Here is a 19,931-nt window from a genome sequence, read left to right as displayed (position 1 = left end):
TGATCCAGCAACCTGGACTGGAGTGGGCCTGGGATGGTGAACTCCAGGGAAACAGGAGCAAATCCAGACCAAGGACATTTGCAGAGGCAGGACTGAGCCAGAGACCTGGACTGGAGTAGACCTGAGACAGCAAACTCCACAAGAGCAGGTACAGGGGAGCAACTTCTGAGCAAGCTAGTGGGCCAGAGCCAGAGACCTCTGAGGGTCTGGGCGTGAATCTGGGACCTTTGAGGGAGTAGACCTGAGCCAGAACCCCTGTAGGTCTGGGAGTGATTCTGGGACCTCTGAGAGAGTAGGATAAACTAGGAGCTCTGTGGGTCACGGCGTTGGTCTGGAACCTTCAAGGGAGTAGGCAGGAACCAGAAACCACTGCGGGTCAGGCATGACTCTGGGACCTCTGAGTGGTTAGGCCTGAGCCAGGTTCTCTGCGGGTCCAGGCACACCCGAGTCTGGGACCTCTAAGGGAGAAGATCAGAGCCAGAGACTTTTGCAGGACCAAACCCAAACCAGGGACCTCTGCAGGAGCAGATCCAGACCAGGGACACTTACAGAAACAGAGCAGGCCTGAGACAGCAAACTCCATGGGAGCAGAGCAAATCCCAGGAGTGCTGAACAACCTCCAGGAACATGAAGTGACCAGTGGGGTAACTAGAACCATGGCTCTGACTACAGTGCCACGAGGAACAACCATCTGAGGCTTGGATCCACTGGCACCTAGAAGACTAATCCCCAGAGTCACAGACAGCCCTAACCACACCAATTAGAGGAAAAGATGAGTAGACAAGGTAAGAACGCATGCAACACCACAAAGAACAACACGACACCAGTAAAATCTAGAGACCCTACAACAGCAAGACTTGAACAACCAAATATAGATGAAGCAGAAGAAAATGACTTAAAAAATAACTTCAGGAGACTGTTTGATACTCTTAAAGAGGAAATGAGAAATTCCCTCAAAGAAATGAAGGAAAAAACAAAATATTGAAAGACATCAGCTAATCTCGTAAAGAAAACTAAAAAAAAAAAAGCAATCAAACATATAAAACTATTTAAGACTTGAAAACTAAAATAGAGACAATAAAGAAAATACAAGCCGATGGAATTATAGAAACAGAAATCATGAGAAAATGATCAGGAACCACAAATGCAAACTTAAACAGCAGAATACAAGAGATGAAAGAATTTCAAGTGCTGAAGATACAATAGAGGAAATAGACTCATCAGTCAAAGAAAACATTAAATCTAACAAAAATTTAACACAAAATATCCAGGAAATGTGGGACACCATGAAAATATCAAACCTAAGAATAATAAGTATGGAAGAAGGAAAAGAAGTTTAACTCAAAAGCACAGAAAATATATTTAACAAAGTCATAGAAGAAAACTTTCCCTACCTAAAGAAAGATATGCCTATGAAGATACAAGAAGCATAGAGAACACCAAACAGACTGGATAAAAAAAAGTCCCCTTGCCACATAATAATCAATAATGTAAACATACAGAATAAAGAAAGAATATTAAGAGCTGCAAAGGAAAAAGGCCAAGTAACATAAAGGCAGACCTATGAGAATTACACCTGACTTCTCATTGGAGACAATGAAAGCCAGAAGATCATGGTCAAGCGTTATGCAGACATTAAAAGACCACGGATGCTATCCCAGACTACTATACTCAGCAAAATTTTCAATCACTATAGAAGAACAAAACAAGATATTCCATGACAAATCTAGATTTCACTAATACCTAGCCACAAACCCAGCCCTACACAAAATAATAGGAGGAAAACTCCAACCCAACGAAGTTGGCTACATCAACAAAAACAGACAATTGATGATCTCACAGCAGCAAATCCCAAATAAGGGGATAACACACAAATTAATATCACTAACAATGAAAACTAAATTAATAGGAGATAGTAATCACTGGTAATTAATATCCCTAATGTAAATGGACTCAACTCACCTATAAAAAGACACAGGCTAAGAGATTGGATATGAAAACAAAATCCATCCTTCTGTTGCATACAAGAAACACACCTCAATCTCAAAGACAGACATTGCCTCAGAGTAAAGGGTTGGGGAAAAAATTCCAATCAAATAAACCTAAGAAATAAGCTGGTGTAGCTATCCTAATATCTAACAAAATAGAGTTCAAACTAAAATCATTCAAATGAGACAAAGGACATTTCATATTAGCTACAGGAAGAATCCATCAAGAGGAAATCTCAATACTAAACATTATGCTCCAAATACAAGGGCACCCTTGACCACATACTCAGTAACAAAACAAACTCAACAGATACAAAAAAATTGGAATAACCCCATGTGTCTTATCAGATCATCATGGCTTAAAACTAGAATTCAACAGCAATACTACTTCCAGAAAGCCCACAAACACATGGAAATTAAGCAATGCTCACCTGAATCATCAATGGGTCAAGAAAGAAATAAAAGGACAGATTAAAGACTTTCTGAAATTTAATGAAAATGAACACACAATATACCCAAATTTATGGGTTGCAATGAAAGCAATATTAAGACACATATTACAAGGATTTTAAATATTTGGAGAAAGAAATTGAAGAAGACACCAGAAAGTGGAAAGATCTCCCATGCTCTTCAGTAGGTAGAATTAACAAGTAAAAATGGCAACCTTATCAAAAGCAATCTACAGATTCAATGTAATTTTGCCCATCAAAATCCCAACAAAATTCTTCATACACCTTGAAAGAACAATATTCAACTTCAAATGGAAAAGCAAAAAACCCAGGATAGCCAAAACAAGCCTGCACCATAAAAGAACTTCTGGAGGCATCGCAATCCCTGATTTCAAACTCTCCTACAGAGCTACAGTACTAAAAACAGCCTGGTACTGGCCTAAAAACAGACAGGAGGACCAATGGAACTGAATTGAATACTTGGATCTTAATCCACACACTTTCAAACACCTGATTTTTGACAAAGAAGCAAAAAATATCAAATGGAAGAAAGAAAGCATATTGAACAAATGGTGCTGGCATAACTAGATATCAAAATGTAAAAGAATGAAAATAGATCCATATCTATCACCATGCACAAAACTCAAGTCCAAATGGATCAAAGACCTCAACATAAAGCCAGCCACACTGAACCCTGTAGAATAGAAAGTGGGAAGTAGGGCTGAAGAGATGGCTCAGTGGTTAAGAGCATTGCCTGATCTTCCAAAGGTCCTGAGTTCAATTCCCGGCAACCACATGGTGGCTCACAACCATCGGTAAAGAGGTCTGGTGCCCTCTTCCGGCCTGCAGGCATACAGACAGAATATTGTATACATAATAAATAAATAAAAATAAATATTTAAAAAAAAAAGAAAGTGGGAAGTATACTTGAACTCATTGGCACAGGAGACCACTTCCTAAATATAATCCCACTGAGAGAAACAATAAATGGGACCTCCTGAAACTGAAAAGCAAAGGACATGGTCAACAAGACAAAATGGCAGCTTACAGAATGGGAAAAGATAGTCACTAACAGAGGTCTGATCTCTACAATCTACAAAGAACTCAAGAAATTGGTTATCAAAAGAACAAATAACCCAATAAAAATGGGGTACAGACCTAAACAGAGAACTCTCAACAGAGGAATCTACAATGGCTGAAAGACACTTATGGAAATGCTCAACATCCTTAGCCATCAGAGAAATGCAAATCAAAACAACTCTGAGAGTCTATTTTATACCTGTATGAATGACCAAAATCAAAATCACTGATGACAACTTATGCTGGAGAGGATGGGGGTAAAGGGAACACTTCTGTATTGCTGGTGGAAGTGCAAGCTGGTGCAGCCTCTTTGGATTTCAGTATGGCACTATTTCAGAAAATTAGGAAACAACCTTCCTCGAGACTCAGCCATACCATTTTTGTGTATATATCCAAAGGATGCTCAGCTGTGCCACAAGGGCATGTGCTCAACTATGTTCATAGCAGCATTGTTTGTCATATCCAGAATCTGGAAACAACCTAAATGGTCCTTGACTGAAGAATGGATATGGACAATGTGGCACATCTATACAACAGAATACTACACAGCAGAAAAAAATGACATCTTGAAATTTCCAGGCAAATGGATGGAAAACATATTGAGTGAGGTAACCCAGACCCAGAAAAACAATTATCATATGTACTCACTCATAAGTGGGTTTTAAACATAACACAAAGGAAATCAGCCTACTAATCACAATCCCTGAGAACCTAGACAACAATGAGTACTCTAAGAGAGACAGACATAGATCTGATCTGCATGGGAAGAAAAAAAAAGACAAGATCTCCTGAGTAAATTGGGAGCATGGGGACCTTGGGAGGGGTTGACGATGGAGAGGGAGGCAGGAAGGGGAGTAGAGAAAAATGTAGAACTCAACAAAAATCAATAAAAAAATTATTAGGAGTAGTTTTTCAATCTTTATTCGTTTCCCTTGCCAATAGAAACACATGGTTTAATGAAAAATTTAAATGTGCAAATATATACGTGTATATTAATTTTATTACATGTTCTTTGTGGGCAGAGTTTTTTTTTTGTTTTGGGGGTTTTGTTCTTGGTTTTTTTGTTTTGTTTTGTGTGTTTGGGTTTTGTTGTTGTTGTTGTTGTTGTTGTTGGTCGTGGTGGTAGTGGTGATGGTGGTGTGTGTGTGCACACAGTAGTACACATGTAGTGAGCAGAGAACATCTGTGAGACCATTTTTTTCTTTCCACCATGTGATTCCTGGTGATCTGAACTCAGGTCACTAGCCTACCACAGAGCCATCTTCAGATTACCTTTGTTCGTTATTCTGTTATATGAAAAAGATGAGTAACTGACACAGAAAATCAGTATCAGTAAGGGCGATATGAATAAAGGGAGAATATGAATTTCAGCCTAGAAACAAGTGGCATCTTCTCATTGTCCCTAAATAAATGAATTTTATTCTATTCTGTTTCATGTTCAGCCCTTCTCTGTCAATACAGAAAGAAAACAATGTACCCTGGGGGTTCCGAGGTAGCACTGCATTCCCGTACTACCAAGCAGTTGAGTGTGGAGAAGAGGAGAGTGGCTTCTGACCGCTAATGGAGTGGTTGTCCGCACAGCGGCCTCTAAGATGCCCATCACCTTGTTTCTTCTATGACACCCTGGGTCCCCATAGCCACCCCATGTCCAGATCCTGTTGTCCTGGTCTTCATTTTATGGTGTGTGGAGTAGTATGTTGCCTCCTTTTTCTTCTCCCACTGTGAACACCTTCCTTCTTTGTTCTTCCCACACATTTAAGGTCTGGGCATCTTGGGACCCTTTGAGGAGGAAGTCAACCATCTGGCAGACAGGCAACTCCCATTCTCTCCTTCCAGACAACAAAGGCAAAGCTGCCATCTACTTGAATGAAGAAAGCATTTGTATTGGTATTATAAATGCTAGCGTGGAGAAGGGAGAGAAATTCCAGGAGGAAACAATTAACAGCCAAGCGGTGGTCTGTGATATTCTCTCCCCAGTAACTCCTCGTAAGTAGACAATCTTCTCCATGCAGCCCTGGCCCTGGGCCTGCCTGGTCAGTAACAGAACAAAGGGTCAATTCTGTATTTCTCTCTCCAATGGGATTTGGTTAGAGTCCTCTTACTTAGGGAGGTCATTTCCCTAGCCTCCACCCCCACCCCAGACAGTAAGGAGCTGGGGTCCTTCTTGACTCTGTCACCTCCTGGAGATGATCCCACTTTCTGCTCTGGCTCCAGAGCTCAGGCAAATGCCTGCTGAAAAGCTCCAAGGGTACTGTGACCAAAGGAAAGCCGAGGGATTCCTCCCGGAGTCCCGCAAAGCTCTCCTCTGTTTTTCATGCCCCCTCCCCTTCGTTCACTAGACGGCATTCAGACGGCCCACCTCTCCTTCCCTCCGTCCCACCATGCCCTCTTCTTCCCTAGGCCACTTCCAAGAGTCTTTCTGCAGAAGAGTTGTCCTTGACCATGAACCATCACTACCTCCATCCTCCCCATCACTGCCTTTATTTCCTTTGTAGCATGTGCCAAAAAATATTCAGTGACCTCATTTGGGCTTACCTGTTCATTTCCTTAGTAACTCAGTCACAGTCAGGACCTGAACTTGATGGAGACCAGGACCCATGCTGTGTTCACTCTGTATTCTTCCCCTCCAACCACATCTGCCCACGAGGCGCTCGGTAAACAGCGTGAGCGGGTACAAGCATTGCAGGAAATTCTCCATTCATGTAATTCATTTCCAAAGACAAGTGAACCCTGCTTTTACCTGTACCTGAAGAAAACCCATTATTCCTATCTGAAAACCTAAGGAAATCACCAGGTTTGGGAATCAAAGACAATGAACGTACAAGCAACTTCTATTCTTCATCTACAGAAAATTTCAGCTCCATTGAAGAAAGGGAAATGTTTATTTTACTGAGAGACGAGTAGATGATTGGGTTGCGGGGGTGGGTGCAAAATCAAGAAAACGGAAAGGGGAGATGGGAAACACAAGGCCAGAAGCCCAGGTTTTTTGTTGTTGTTGTTGTTGTTTTTTTAACAAAAAGTTTTCCCTATACCTGCATGGAAGGTATTGCCGTGACTGCTGCCTGCCCTGTTGGTGTTTGACGAGGAAAGCTGCCTTCCACACAGAAAGAAGGTCTGGAAGCAGCTCAATTAGCAGACCAGCCTGGTTGCTGCTCTTGGACTCTTGTCTAAACAGGACCTGGCCTTCAGGCAACCACAGGGGCGGGGGTGTCTGCGGATGGCAGCCCAATCCTGCCAGACCAACCATGGGGGAGGACCCTGCTCCTTCTTAAGCCCCAGCCAGTCAAGCCAGGGCTAGAAAGCCAGACAGACAGCCGCCCCTTGAAGTCTCCACCTGTCTTTACACAGCCTGGGAAGAGGAGCCCAGCCCGCACTAAGCGCTTGGGAACAGAGACCAGCCTGGTCACCTCTGCCGCATCACCTACGACCTGCCAGCATGACCAACCAGCTGACTGAGGAGCAAATCGCTGAGTTCAAGGAGGCCTTCTCTCTGTTTGACAAGGATGGGGACGGCTGCATCACCACCCAGGAACTGGGCACTGTCATGCGGTCCCTGGGTCAGAACCCCACAGAGGCTGAGCTCCAGGGCATGGTGAATGAAATCGACAAGGATGGAAACGGCACTGTAGACTTCCCGGAGTTCCTGAGCATGATGTCCAGGAAGATGAAAGACACCGACAGCGAGGAGGAGATCCGGGAGGCCTTCCGGGTGTTCGACAAGGACGGCAACGGCTATGTCAGTGCTGCTGAGCTGAGGCATGTGATGACCAGGCTGGGGGAGAAGCTGAGTGACGAGGAGGTGGAGGAAATGATACGGGCCGCAGATACAGATGGCGATGGGCAAGTGAACTATGAGGAGTTTGTCCACATGCTCGTATCCAAGTGAGGCTGCGCCAGAGGCTGCGATAGCCAGGCGCCCATGAGGCTCCTAAGCTGCGTGCAAGTTTTGCCAGACAGTGGCTACCCTCACTGTGGTGAGAATCATACCCAGGCCTTGGGTGTCTTTCCCTGTTTCCCAGCTTCCTCTGGGCTCTGTTGTGTCTCAGGCAAAGGGGACTTCATCCACCAGGCTGCATTTTGCTTTCTCTTTTTTTCTGCCAGCTTCCCACCTGCTCACACCCCTTGACAGAGAAAGCCTCAGGCTGAGACAGGCATCAACTCCTCCCAGCCCTCAAGAGCTGACACGGACTGTCCCATCTCTGCATGGACAGTGAGCCAAAGGACCCATGCTTCTTTTTTTCTTTTTCTTTCTTTTTTTTTTTTTTTGTTTCCAACAGAAATGATCATTAACTCCATGGCATAAACCAGGCTGGAATCTCCGTGTGTGTGTGTGTGTGTGTGTGTGTGTGTGTGTGTGTGTGTAGCAAAAATGAAGAGGTCTTTTTAACCTAGTAGCATCTCAGAATCTCCTGGGTAGGGTTCTACCAGGCACCCAATGCTTGGCATCAAGAAGGCCTGTAGCCTGCATCACAGTTCCTGGAGCATCTTAGACCAAAGACTTCATCTGCTGTTCAGTTTGGGAAACATCTGGGTATGGAATGAAAGGCAGTGATGGGGACTTTGATGACCGAGGTCGGGCCATCTGGAAAACATCATTTCCCTTCGGTGAAGCTCTGGCCTGGTCCTTTTTGTCTCATGCAAACCTCTGTGGTTCTCTTTTTTTTTCCTAAGCTGGGGGTCAGTTGTAACACGTTTGTATTCATCTAGAAGGAGAGAAATTTGAATGACAGAGAGAGGGAGACTGTGGGGTAATAAATAAGACACCTATGTTCCTATGTTGTTCCCTTTTGTGTTTCTAACTAAAACCCTGTTTCCTCCAACTGTCATTTTTTGTTTGTTTTATTTTGTGTAAGTGCAATAAATCCCTGCATTGGTGCGTAGAGAAAACGTTTGGATGCAGTAAGTCTCTCCCCGTAATGATCAAATTGGTAGCAAAGAAAAAGTGGATATCTCAGTAAGGGGCTGGACACAGAGAGCTCTCTGAAGGAATGTTTGCCTAACATCCATGAGACTCTGGGTTCTCAAGCATCACATAAAACGGGCATGGTGGTACAAACCCGTGATGCCAGTGTTCAGGAGGTAGAGGTAGCCGAAGTTCAACGCTGTCCTTAGACGCCAACCTGTGCTGGAAACTCCAGCTTTAGAAAAAAAAAAAGGAAATATATACAATGCTGCTAAAATGCCTGTGTCAATCACCGGAGAGAAGACCTCCAGCTCTTTACTCCAGTTTCCCTCCAGTCACTCTGATTATTGTCAAGTATCTGGTGACTCCAGCCAAGGTGCAAGAGCAGTTCAGAGACCGTTAGCCCTGTCCACACTGGCCATGCCCAGAGGTTGCACTGGCTCGTCCAGAGTCTGAGAGGCCTCCTCAATCAACATCTGAGTGCCAAGGGGACTGAAAGTTCAATGTTTTGTAAGATGGACCCTAGATTGGGACTCTGCAAAAATGTTGATCTTTCATGGTCCCCACATCCCCCCTCCCCTGCCATTGATTTTTCATTTGTAAAATAGTGAGGGTGGGTTCTGGAGTCGGACAGCCTGGGGTTGCAGCCCCGCCCTTCTCTTATCTGCATGGCTGTGCTTCTTTATGACACCAGGACCCACACACTCTCCTTGTTAAATGAGAGGCACTGAGTCTGTATAGGAACTCGCTACCATAGGGTAGCCATGATGCTTTGTTTTTTCATCTTACAACTGAGGAACCTGAGGGCATGTCGTAAGCTTGACCTCCTTCCTGGCTGGGCATGACCCCTTTGCCTTCACTGTGATGACAAGAGTGGCCTTTCTCCACACGCAAAGGGTTATAAGAATGGTATTTTTTTTTTTAAATTCAGTCCTGGTGAGTGAACCCAGGCTCTTATACATGCTAAGCAAGCACTATCACTGAGCTATATTCTCAGCCCATGCACACTGTTTTTAAATTTTTGATTTGTTATTATTTTGTATTCATGATATTTATAGGGGAGTACAGGTGTCACTGTGCACACATGGAGGTCAGAGGTCACTCTCATTCCCCCCGGGATGGAACCCAGGTTATCAGACTACACAGCCAATACTTAACTTGCTAAGCCATCTCATCAGCCCAAGAATAAAACCCATCATGGAGTAGGTCCCTACGAACGCACAGAGGCCCCTTGATAAAAATATATGTCCTGTTACTACCATAGCTAAGGGTGCCTTCTAGCACCAATAGTCAACAAGGCTTGACACCCTCAAAATACCCCCAGCATCAAAGGCAGAGATGAGGCCAAAAACAAAACAAAACCAAAAACGCGCTTCCCGCTTTCTATGCCAGCTCTGGTACCCAGATCACTGTCAATCCTCCCATCAGGAGAGCAGAAGAAAGTTTCCGACTGGGCTAACTAACCTCGGCTTTGCTAAGAGTCAGGTGTGACTGGACATTTCCACTTGGGGATGAGTCTCAAAAGCACTAGGGACACAGTATCCAGAGATGACCGGATAGAAGCTCCCTGGAGTCGCTGAAACAGAAGAGCTGTGTATTGAGGTGTGGATATGGATCCCAGAGCCACCCATCCAAAGCAAACATGCCCTGTAGGGGCAAACAGAACTTGGATCTCCCGGGATTCTGTCAGCTCTCTCCTAGATTCTGCAGGCAAGTGAGGAAGAGAGGTCTCCAGTGGTCGGTCTTTCTGTACCCTGTAGATAGCCTGGCTGGAGCACTGCCGTGGAATCCTAACATCCTGGGTTGTGAGTAATGTGAAGTACATACAAACACCAAGACCACCTCATGCCCCCGAGTTTAGCTAGGAGGGGCTCTTTTTATATTTCCGGACCAGTTCCTGGCAATACTGCTAAAGCAACCCTTCCATTTGTGATCCACACACCACCCTGAAACCACTCATGCTTACATGTTCAGGCCTCAGAGCCTTTCATGTAGAACTCCTTTGCCAGGGCAGGAACTGGCAGGTAAGATAGAAAGGCTTCTGCTTGCCCTCAGCCAAGAACTGACAGCCCCCCCCCCTTCCAAGCTTCCCAGCAGGCGGTTCCCTTGGAAGTGGGGTGGTAATTAAAACTGGGTGGGGGGTTGTTCCTCCTGTCCTGGAAGCTCTGAGACATCAAGGTCAAAGTCAGTTAGCCCTGAGACAAGCTGACTATGCCTGGTCCTGCCTCACTGGTATTTACTTTCCCAAATACAATGTACTAAAACTGGTTTTGCAGCCTCCTGTTCTGGAGACTCAGGGTTATTTAGCGGTAAGCACCTGCCGCTTGGGCATACGGCTGGCCCCTCTTTCCAACCCGTTGAGTTTAGGGTAAGAAATAGCGTTGTATCTACATCTCCTAGGCAGATGTGATCAAGTTTACTCACTCCAGAAAAGCACCAGATAGATGACAGACCAATTAACAATTTCACCCAAGTCTGACTTGGTGAACCAATGAGGTTTGGGGGCTGATAGGAGCGTGGGTGAGGGATCACTTGAAGGAGCATGAGTGACCCCAAACTGTTCAGGCACATCTCTGAAGAGCTGCATCCCAGCATAGATAACCATTTTCCCAGAGCTGCTAAGATGGAGGCCCTCCTTCTATGTACGCCAGCATCTCCTAGGACTATACGCAGTGCAGCAGAACTACATACAGTTAGGAGACTGACGGAAGGAAGAGTGGCTGAGATTTCAGATGAGGGTCTATTGACACTCCTACAAGCACACACACACACACACACATGCACACACACGCATGCGTGCACACTCGCATGCACACACACTTCTATGAGAGAACACCACCAGATGCAGTCTCAAAGGTTTCTTGCAGGCAGCAGTAGCTCCTGTGATCATCTTGATGGCTGTTATGCTCCAAGGCCTGGATTCCACAAGAAGTAGATACAAAGTCAGGGCTCCTGCTCTGATCTGTGCCTCACTGAAAGAGCTTTGATATCGTGTGACTCCCCTGAACAGACTGGTGGATCCCAAGTCTCTTACCAGGCCTGGTAATGCCAATCTGTATAGTTAGGCATCAGCTACTCTGACTCAGTTTACCCAGAACAATGTCCCCAGAACACAGTAACCTTAGCATCTAGGGTACCCAAGGCATATTATCACAATTCTCCCCACTTCCACGGCTTCATCTTCTTTTCCTTTCTTCATCCCTACAGTGGCTAGGACCCCAAGGAATCAATCCTGTCTAATTGCATATAGCAAAGGGACAGGGGAGATGCTGTTTTGTTTAAGGAAAGAAGACAACATAGTTATTTTTTATTTATTTTACTACAGTATGATCATCATAATTGAGAGTAGAAATCCTACTGTTTACTGAGTAAAGGCAAAGAGGTCAAAGTTTCTGGAGCAGCAGAAAGGATCCACCAATTAGTCGTTAGTGTGTAAGGAGCAAGAAAGAGCTTGATTTTGTTTTCTTCTTTGACAGACTCTGGAGCAGGTGCTGTACCTCCAACATCCCCTTTCCTTTCAGACATTGAATAATCAGATTTAAACAACCTTCCTTCATCCCCCCAAAAAAGGTGCTATCTAACTCCAGCTTGGCAGAACATTCCATCTATCTTTAGAGGAAGGAATTTATAAATATTACCTCTACTTTCATGTGCTTTCACTGAGCTCCCTCATAAATCAGGACTCGAGGCTCCCACACTCCCAGATATATAAAGCTCGCTTGTGACTGCTGGGTTTCCAATTTTAAATCAAACACAGGCCAGCCTCACTGGCTCCTGTTTATCCTTACGGATTCCAGAGGCCAGTTCAAAGACGCTGAGAACCAGCCGGCTAAAAATGGCCCATTGTCCCTGCTAGAGAAATAAAACGTGAAAAGTCACATACTGGATAAAAGAGATTTATATAGCATGAAGCAATGGGTGAAAATTATGTTTTGTTTGTTTGTTTGATTTAAAGAAGGGACAAAGAGGTGGGGAGAGAGGGATACAGAAAAGAGAGGAGATGGACAAAATAAAACAATACAAAATCTACAACCGCTACTGGGAAAGATATGGGACGCAGCCCACGTCAATCTCTCCATCACCTTGCTTTTCTTATGATTATTTCCAGGACAAGTCCTCAGCTAGGACTCTGAACTGGACAAGGGAAGGCAGGGGTTGACCATGGAGCCACTGCAGAAAGACTCCTCTAATCCACTCCCACGATGAAGTTCATGTCTGGCCGGCAGGTGCTGGGTGTAGGATAGGCTAGCTCAGTTCCCTGCATAGGAGAGAGGGCCTTGACATGGACCTAGGAATGAGGACAGAGCTTCCACATTCAGAGGATATAATATGGAAACAATCAACATTTCCTATACTCCTTCACCAGATGCTTCGCTTCCTCCTAGAGCACTTAGCACCACCCAGGAGGGCAAAGGAGCTGAGCATTATACATTTAAGTGTCTGAAAACTAAATATCAGGTAGGCCCAGGATGTTTTTCCAGCTCAGGCTGCACACCAGAGTGGCTGATCTAGGGATGGGCCATGGAAATCCAACCACATGTAGTCCTACCAGTCCACAGGAGACTCTCACCTCCCATAGCCACTAACCCAGCTGATTTAATTCATAGCACACGAAAAGCCCCGAAGACTCTGGTCCATGGTCTCCCATGATAGAAGTGGAGCTTTTACTGGGCACGCTGACGCAAACCACTCACCACCAAATCCTCAAAATAAGTTGATATGGCACTACTTTGATTCGCTCTTCTTAAAGAAGATTGAGACTTCAAGACTTGAAATAAGTTTCAGAAGTTTAAGTTTGTGATTGTTTTTTTGTTTTGGTTTGCTTTTTCAAGACAGGGTTTCTCTGTAGCTTTGGAGCCTGTCCTGGTACTAGTTCTTATAGACCAGGCTGGCCTCGAACTCACAGAGATCTGCCTGCCTCTGCCTCCCGAGTTTAAGTTTGTGATTTGATGTGGGAATGATTTCTTATTAATAAAGAAACTGCCTAGGCCCATTTCATAGGCCAACCCTTAGGTAGGCGGAGAAAACAGAACAGGATGCTGGGAGAAAGAAGCTGAGTCAGTGAGTCGCCATGGTTCTCAAACTCCAGGCAGATGCAGGTTAAGATCATTCCTGGTAAGCCGGCTCATGGGCTACATAGAATAATAGAAATGGGTTAGATCAATATGTAAGAGCTAGCCAATAAGAGGCTGGAACTAATGGGTCAGGCAGTGATTAAAAGAATACAGTTTCCGTGTAATTATTTCGGGTATAAAGCTAGCCGTGCAGGCGGCCGGGTGCTGGGGACGCAGCCCCGCAGCTCTTATTTCAACAGTGATTGACCCTGCATCAGACTGACTCCTATGTTTGTATCCTACCTGTCATGCCAAGAAGCAGCACTGAGAACCAGTATTCAGCTCTAACAGAGGCTGTGAGCTCAGATAAGGGCACTGCAGAAGAGACCTCCACAGAAAGGCCTACGACCACAGAGCAGAGAGGATTTGGAGAAAAACACAAGCCATTGTCACTGTCCTAAGCAACTGGGAGGCTTTTTGGCTTCTCAGCAACCATAACAGAAGGAAGAATCTGACTCCCACAAAAATACGCATCATGAGGGTCCAGATAATGGGCCTGTTCCCATTTCAAGGGAGCTGTTCTCCAAATATCATACGTTGGAGTTCTGTTGGCGACACTATAAAACATGAGTGCAATTGGAGGTAGGGTCTGTGCAGAAGGAATCACCTGGAAATGAAGTCATTAGAATTAGTCCTAATCCAATATCAATGGAGTCCTTTTAAGCTGGAGAAACTTAGACAAAGGCATGTATTCTTATAAAGATACAAGAAGTTGGCCATCTATAAGGCAAAGAGAAAAGTTTACAGCAGACTCTCTCTTACACCCCTCAGAAGGAAGCCCCTCCCACAAGGAACTTGGACATCTGCACTCTAGAACTGTAAAAGCACATTTCTTTTTTTTTCTTTTTTTTTTAAGAAGTCCAATCTACAGCACTCTGATACAGCAGCCTCAGAAAACTAACGTATTCACTCTAAGAGGAGGTGAGGGATATTCATAGTCTATTTCTCTTTACTCCCAGACCCACAAGGGTGGCTGCAGACTTTTTTCCAAAGTCCAGCTCTGATTTAAAATGAACACTTGAATGCATTGGCACAGGAGACTACTTCCTAAATATAACAGCAGTAGCACAGACACTGAGAAACAATTACTAAATTGGACCTCCTGAAATTGTGAAGCTTCTGTAAAGCAAAGGACAAGACAAAACAGCAGCCTACAGAATAAGAAAAGATCTTCATCAACTCCATATTGGACAAAGGGCTGATCTCAAAAATCTACAAAGAACTCAAAAAATTGGTCATCAAAAGAACCGATAATTTAATAAAAAATAAGTGGGGTACAGACCTAAACAGAGAACTCTCAACAGAGGAATCTCAAATGGCTGAAAGAAACTTAAGAAAATACTCAACATCCTTAGCCATCAGAGAAATGCAAATCAAAACAACTCTGAGATTCCATCTCACCCCTGTAAGAATGGCCAAGATCAAAAACATTGATGACAACTTAAGCTGGGGAGGATGTGGGGTAAAGGAAACACTCCTATATTGCTGGTGGAAGTACAAGCTGGTACAGCCCCTTTGGATATCAGTATGGTTATTTCTCAGAAAATTAGGAAACAACCTACTTCAAGACCCAGTAATACCACTTTGGGGTATATATCCAAAGGATGCTCAATTGTGCCACAAGGACATGTGCTCAACTATGTTCACAGTAGCATTTTTTGTCATAGCCAGAACCTAGAAACAAACTAAATGCCCCTTGACTGAAGAAAGGTTAAGGAAGATGTGGTGCATTTACACAATGAAGTACTTCACAGCAGAAAAAAATAACTACATCTTGAAATTTGCCGGCAAATGAATGGATCTAGAAAACATCATATTGAGGTAACCCAGACCCAAAAAGACAAATATAATATGTACTCTCTCATAAGTGGCTTTTAGACATAAAGCAAAGAAAAACCAACCTACAATTCACAACCCCAGAGAACCTAGAAAACAAAGAGGACCCTAAGGGAGACAGACATACATGGATCTAATCCACATGGGAAGTAGAAAAAGACAAGATCTCCTTAGTAAATTAGGAACGTGGGGATCATGAGAGAGGGTAGAAGGGGAGGGTGAGGAAGGAAGCAAAGAGAAAAATATATAACTCAATAAGAATAATAAAAACTAAATAAAATTTAGGCTCATAGAGTCTTAGATTTGTACATTATATAGGTCATTTGGTTCAATTCCCCACCATAGACAAAAAGCTTAAGAGCAACAAAATCTTTGAGGGTGACAATATCTCTAACCATAATAGTGTTCGATGGTGCCAAGTGTCCAGACCAGTGGTGGATAACTCTTATCCTTAGAAAGGTCATCCTTTGATTAGCCTGAAATATGCCTTCATGCAACTTCACCTATCCAACTTTTCCTTCTTTTCACATTCTAGAGAGAATGTAGAGAATCCAAAGAGAGAAGAGCCCCTTAGCCATGTGTCAGCACCTCTAGTGCTGTACATGATGCTGTATCTCCCACTCCGTTTTCTTCTGGCTGAAGAGCATTCATCCCCTCAAGATTGTCTTACACAACCATCCTCAGGCCCCCTCACTATACTAGTTGCTCAGTTCTGGACACTTGTCAACTCGCCCAAATCTTTCCTGTTGATAGATTTCAGATTCCCAGCAAAATTCAACCAATATCCATAGTGAAGGAACGTCCTGTCCTGAACATAGTACTGTAAAGAATAAAAACCTACTATCCAACACAGACTTGGGCTCAAATGATACGATATTATAGCAGATATTGCTGAGCACTGTATGCACACACATACTAGGTTTTTGGAAGACATGAAGATAAGATTCTGTTAGCAGTCTTTCTCACTGCTGTCATGGAATAGCCAACAAAGGAATGCAATGGATAAGAAGTTTATTTTGACTCATTGTTTCAGGGGGTTTCGGTCCATCATGGTAGGGAATGCATGGTAGAAAGGCTCGAGCAGCAGGAACATGTGTCAGAAACTCGTTCATGGTTTAGCTGTAGGACTGGATATAGAAGAAAGGATCAGAAGTAGAACCCAGCTATCACCTCAAATACATGACCCCAAATGACCACCTCTGTCAGCCAGCTTCATGACCAAAGGTTCCACAGTCTTCCCCAAACAGTGCCTCTGTGTAGGAACCAGATGTTTAAGCACATGAATCTGTGATAGGACATTTCATATTCAATAAAATATAAAAATATACAGGCCACGATGGAAAGCTCAATAGATATATAGGCAAAAAACCACGGGGGAGTACATTGGAAGCAGAGAGGAAGATATACCTGGGAAGACTTGAGAGGTGATTATAAACCTATGTCTTGAAGGCAGTCAAACAGATAAGCTCGACAGAGATACTCTAAGTAAAACAAACAAGATATGAAAATTCATAAGCACAGAGCTACCTCTTTGGGTCACCTTCTCCGAATCCTTATGCATTTAATTCTGGTTTTGGAAGTACAGAGAACTTCACTGACTTTCCAATGGCCCCAACTTCAGCCCCAGGCTAGATTAGAGGCCTTTCCTACATTTTCATACTTTTCATAAATGCCACACTGTATCCCATTTCTACAGTTTGACCTTTTCTTTTCCTCTGAATCATTTACATCTCTAGTCATCTTCACAGCCAAATAAACAACGAAGGACCTGGCTTAGAGTTGTTATTAAAAATAGGCAAGTTGATTGGGGCAAATAGAAGACTCACATATGCCTACTTAGAGATGTTCGTGGTGATGATGGTAAGATGGACTTGTGTAAGGTCAGGAAGAGCTTGCCCTGCCATTTGTAGACTCAGAGGTCCATACTGCAGGCAATGGAGAGTCTTGAATTGATGTAAGAGAAAGAGAAAACACAATGGTAGCTATTGGAAGATAGAAGTTGTGGAAGATAAGAAGACTATATAGGACACCTGGGAAATAATTCAAGCAAAATGCTAACCTCAGTGGGTTTGGAGCAAGGATGGAACAATAGGTGATTAATGCCAGAAAGCAAGACATTACCAAACATATTAAAAATCACAACGTCACAGGGAATTCAGGGAGAGAAGAGGCAAGAAAGACTCCGGCAAAGGTCTTGATGGTTATCGCTAATCTCTGAAAGTGAGAACTGAGAAAGGGAAGAGTGTTTTGGTGGTTGAGGACTTGGAAGGAAGGACAAGATGATAAATCTGTTTCAGTCTTGTTGACTTTCAGGTGGTATCTGTAAGTGCTACCAAGACCTCCAGGATTGGTTGGCCAGACCAGACTCAGTCACTCCTGGTTCTCAGGGTGTCCCTGACCATAGCAGGCTTGGAACCGCATACTTTTTCAAGTATGTGGAATACAGACCTGAATACAGATATGGTTAGGAACAAAGACTTAACAACTCAGACTATGAAATCAACCTGGCCAGAGACTTGTTGCAATAGGAGCGGCGGGGCTGCGTCCCCAGCACCCGGCCGCCTGCATGGCTAGCTTTATACCCGAAATAATTACACAGAAACTGTATTCTTTTAAACACTGCCTGGCCCCAATAGTTCAGCCTCTTATTGGCTAGCTCTTACATATTGATCTAACCCATTTCTATTATTCTATGTAGTCCACGAGCCAGCTTACCAGGAATGATCTTAACCTGCATCTGCCTGCAGTGCGACAACCATGGCGACTCACTGACTCAGCTTCTTTCTCCCAGCATCCTGTTCTGTTTTCTCCGCCTACCTAAGGGTTGGCCTATGAAATGGGCCTAGGCAGTTTCTTTATTAATAAGAAATCATTCCCTAACAGAGACTGTAGTCTCTACCCTAACATACTGCATCTTCCATTTCACCACCACCAAGAAAGGGAGGAGGAAGCAGAAGCTCAGGGAAGAAAATGATACTAAAGTTATTAGTGTCAGCACCTGAGTCTTGGTAGCCTCATCTGGACCACCTGCCCTCCATAACCCGGTTAAAGAGACAAGTCACAGTGAAATGTAGGAAAGGAGTTTCAATGCAGTCACATTGGAAAGAGGAACAGAGAAGTCCATTGACACTTAACTCCAAACCCAAGTGCTTTGGGGGTATAGACATAAAGTTTATATCTAAATAGACAGACCTACTAGACTGGTGAGGTAACTCAGGGGTTACACACATATCACCCACATCAAGTGGTGGTCACCCATAACTCCAGTCCTTGGGGACACAGTACTCTCTTCTGGCCTCCTTTGGCAACTGTACTTACATGTGTGCACTCACGCACACATACACATGCGCACACATGTGGGGAAGTGTTAAAAATAAAACACCTAGCACATGCCTTTAAACCCAGCACTTAGGAGGCAGAGGGAGGCAGTTCTGTTTGAAGCCAGTCTGGTCTTCATAGCAAGTTTCAGGCCATCCAGAACTACATAGTAAAACCCCATCCAATAAACAAACTAATAACTCTATAAGTAGAGAGAAAGAGATATACATAACAAAGCAGTCCTGGTCAAGGTGTGGTCTTGCCCACCATTGACCTGTCATTGTCCAAAACTAGTCTGCCTACTAAGCTGTCGATCTCTTTCTGGAAGACAAGCTTCCCTTCTGGTGGGTACTAGGCTCCCTCACACCTTCTTTCTCTCAGGATGGGAGAATTACAGGGAAAATTCCAATTTATTGATCATTTCCACGGTCTGATAGATAAAAGGAGAAGGCCCAACTGTCTGATGAAACGACCTTGGTCCTTATTGGTTCTCCACCCTTTGGCTAAGATCAAGTACAGGACGTCTCCATTTCTTCCAGTTCAATTGCAAAAGTACTTCATAGTGATTAGACTAGGATCTTTTAATTCAGGAAGAAAGATTAGATGGAAGGGGAGGGATACTTCTTCTTTCCCAGAAAGAACTAAGTGGTCTTAAACAAACAGAAAAGTTGTCTGAAACAGGCGAGATTCCGATTAGACATGCAGAAGAATTTCAGAAAGATCAAATTTGGAGACAGCTATTGGGGAAACCAAACCAGAGCAAATTACCCTGCCCAGGGGCCTTGCCTGGATGGAATAAAAGCACCTTTGTGTCTCCTGAAGTCCCTGCCACAGAGCTTGGCGTGGAAAGCCCTTTCTAGGAAGGTTTACAGGAGAGTTACACAGGGAAGCTTCTAGAGTGGGAGTGGTCCCAAGAGACACCAGCTGCATTTCCAAGAACTAGGCTATCCAAATAAAAATCCTGGGTCAACCTTCTTTACCTAAATTTAAAAGGAAATCCTTGGGTTTTCAGTCTGGAGTCTTGGTAGCCTTGTGCAAGTCCCAATTCGGCCCAGGGGTAACTTTTAAAATGTAAAATAAGACAAGTATTCCCAAAGGAGACTTGAGAGGACAGAGTAAGCCTTTATTTGTAATCTGAAGCCTGTGAGGAAACCTCAGCTCTGCCGACAAAGTGAAGTTTCCACTGAAAAGGAACAAAAAACATGCAAAGAGGTTTGGCAATGACGGAGCCCCGCGTAAAAAA

General features: G+C 44.0%; 1 protein-coding gene across 1 annotated transcript; it reads left to right on the top strand.

Annotated features, from left to right (window-relative positions):
* Positions 1-6,953: 6,953 nt before the first annotated feature.
* On the top strand, positions 6,954-7,403 carry Calml3 (calmodulin like 3). Its single transcript, XM_005354906.1, has one exon. It carries the CDS (start codon positions 6,954-6,956, stop codon positions 7,401-7,403), a length of 450 nt encoding a protein of 149 aa, XP_005354963.1.
* The last annotated feature ends 12,528 nt before the right edge of the window (positions 7,404-19,931 follow it).

This window comes from Microtus ochrogaster, chromosome 16 (genome assembly GCF_000317375.1).
Source record: "Microtus ochrogaster isolate Prairie Vole_2 chromosome 16, MicOch1.0, whole genome shotgun sequence".
Lineage (NCBI taxonomy): Eukaryota > Metazoa > Chordata > Mammalia > Rodentia > Cricetidae > Microtus > Microtus ochrogaster.
The sequence above is the reverse complement of the archived record's forward strand: the minus strand, read 5'-3'. Positions and strand labels throughout refer to the sequence as shown.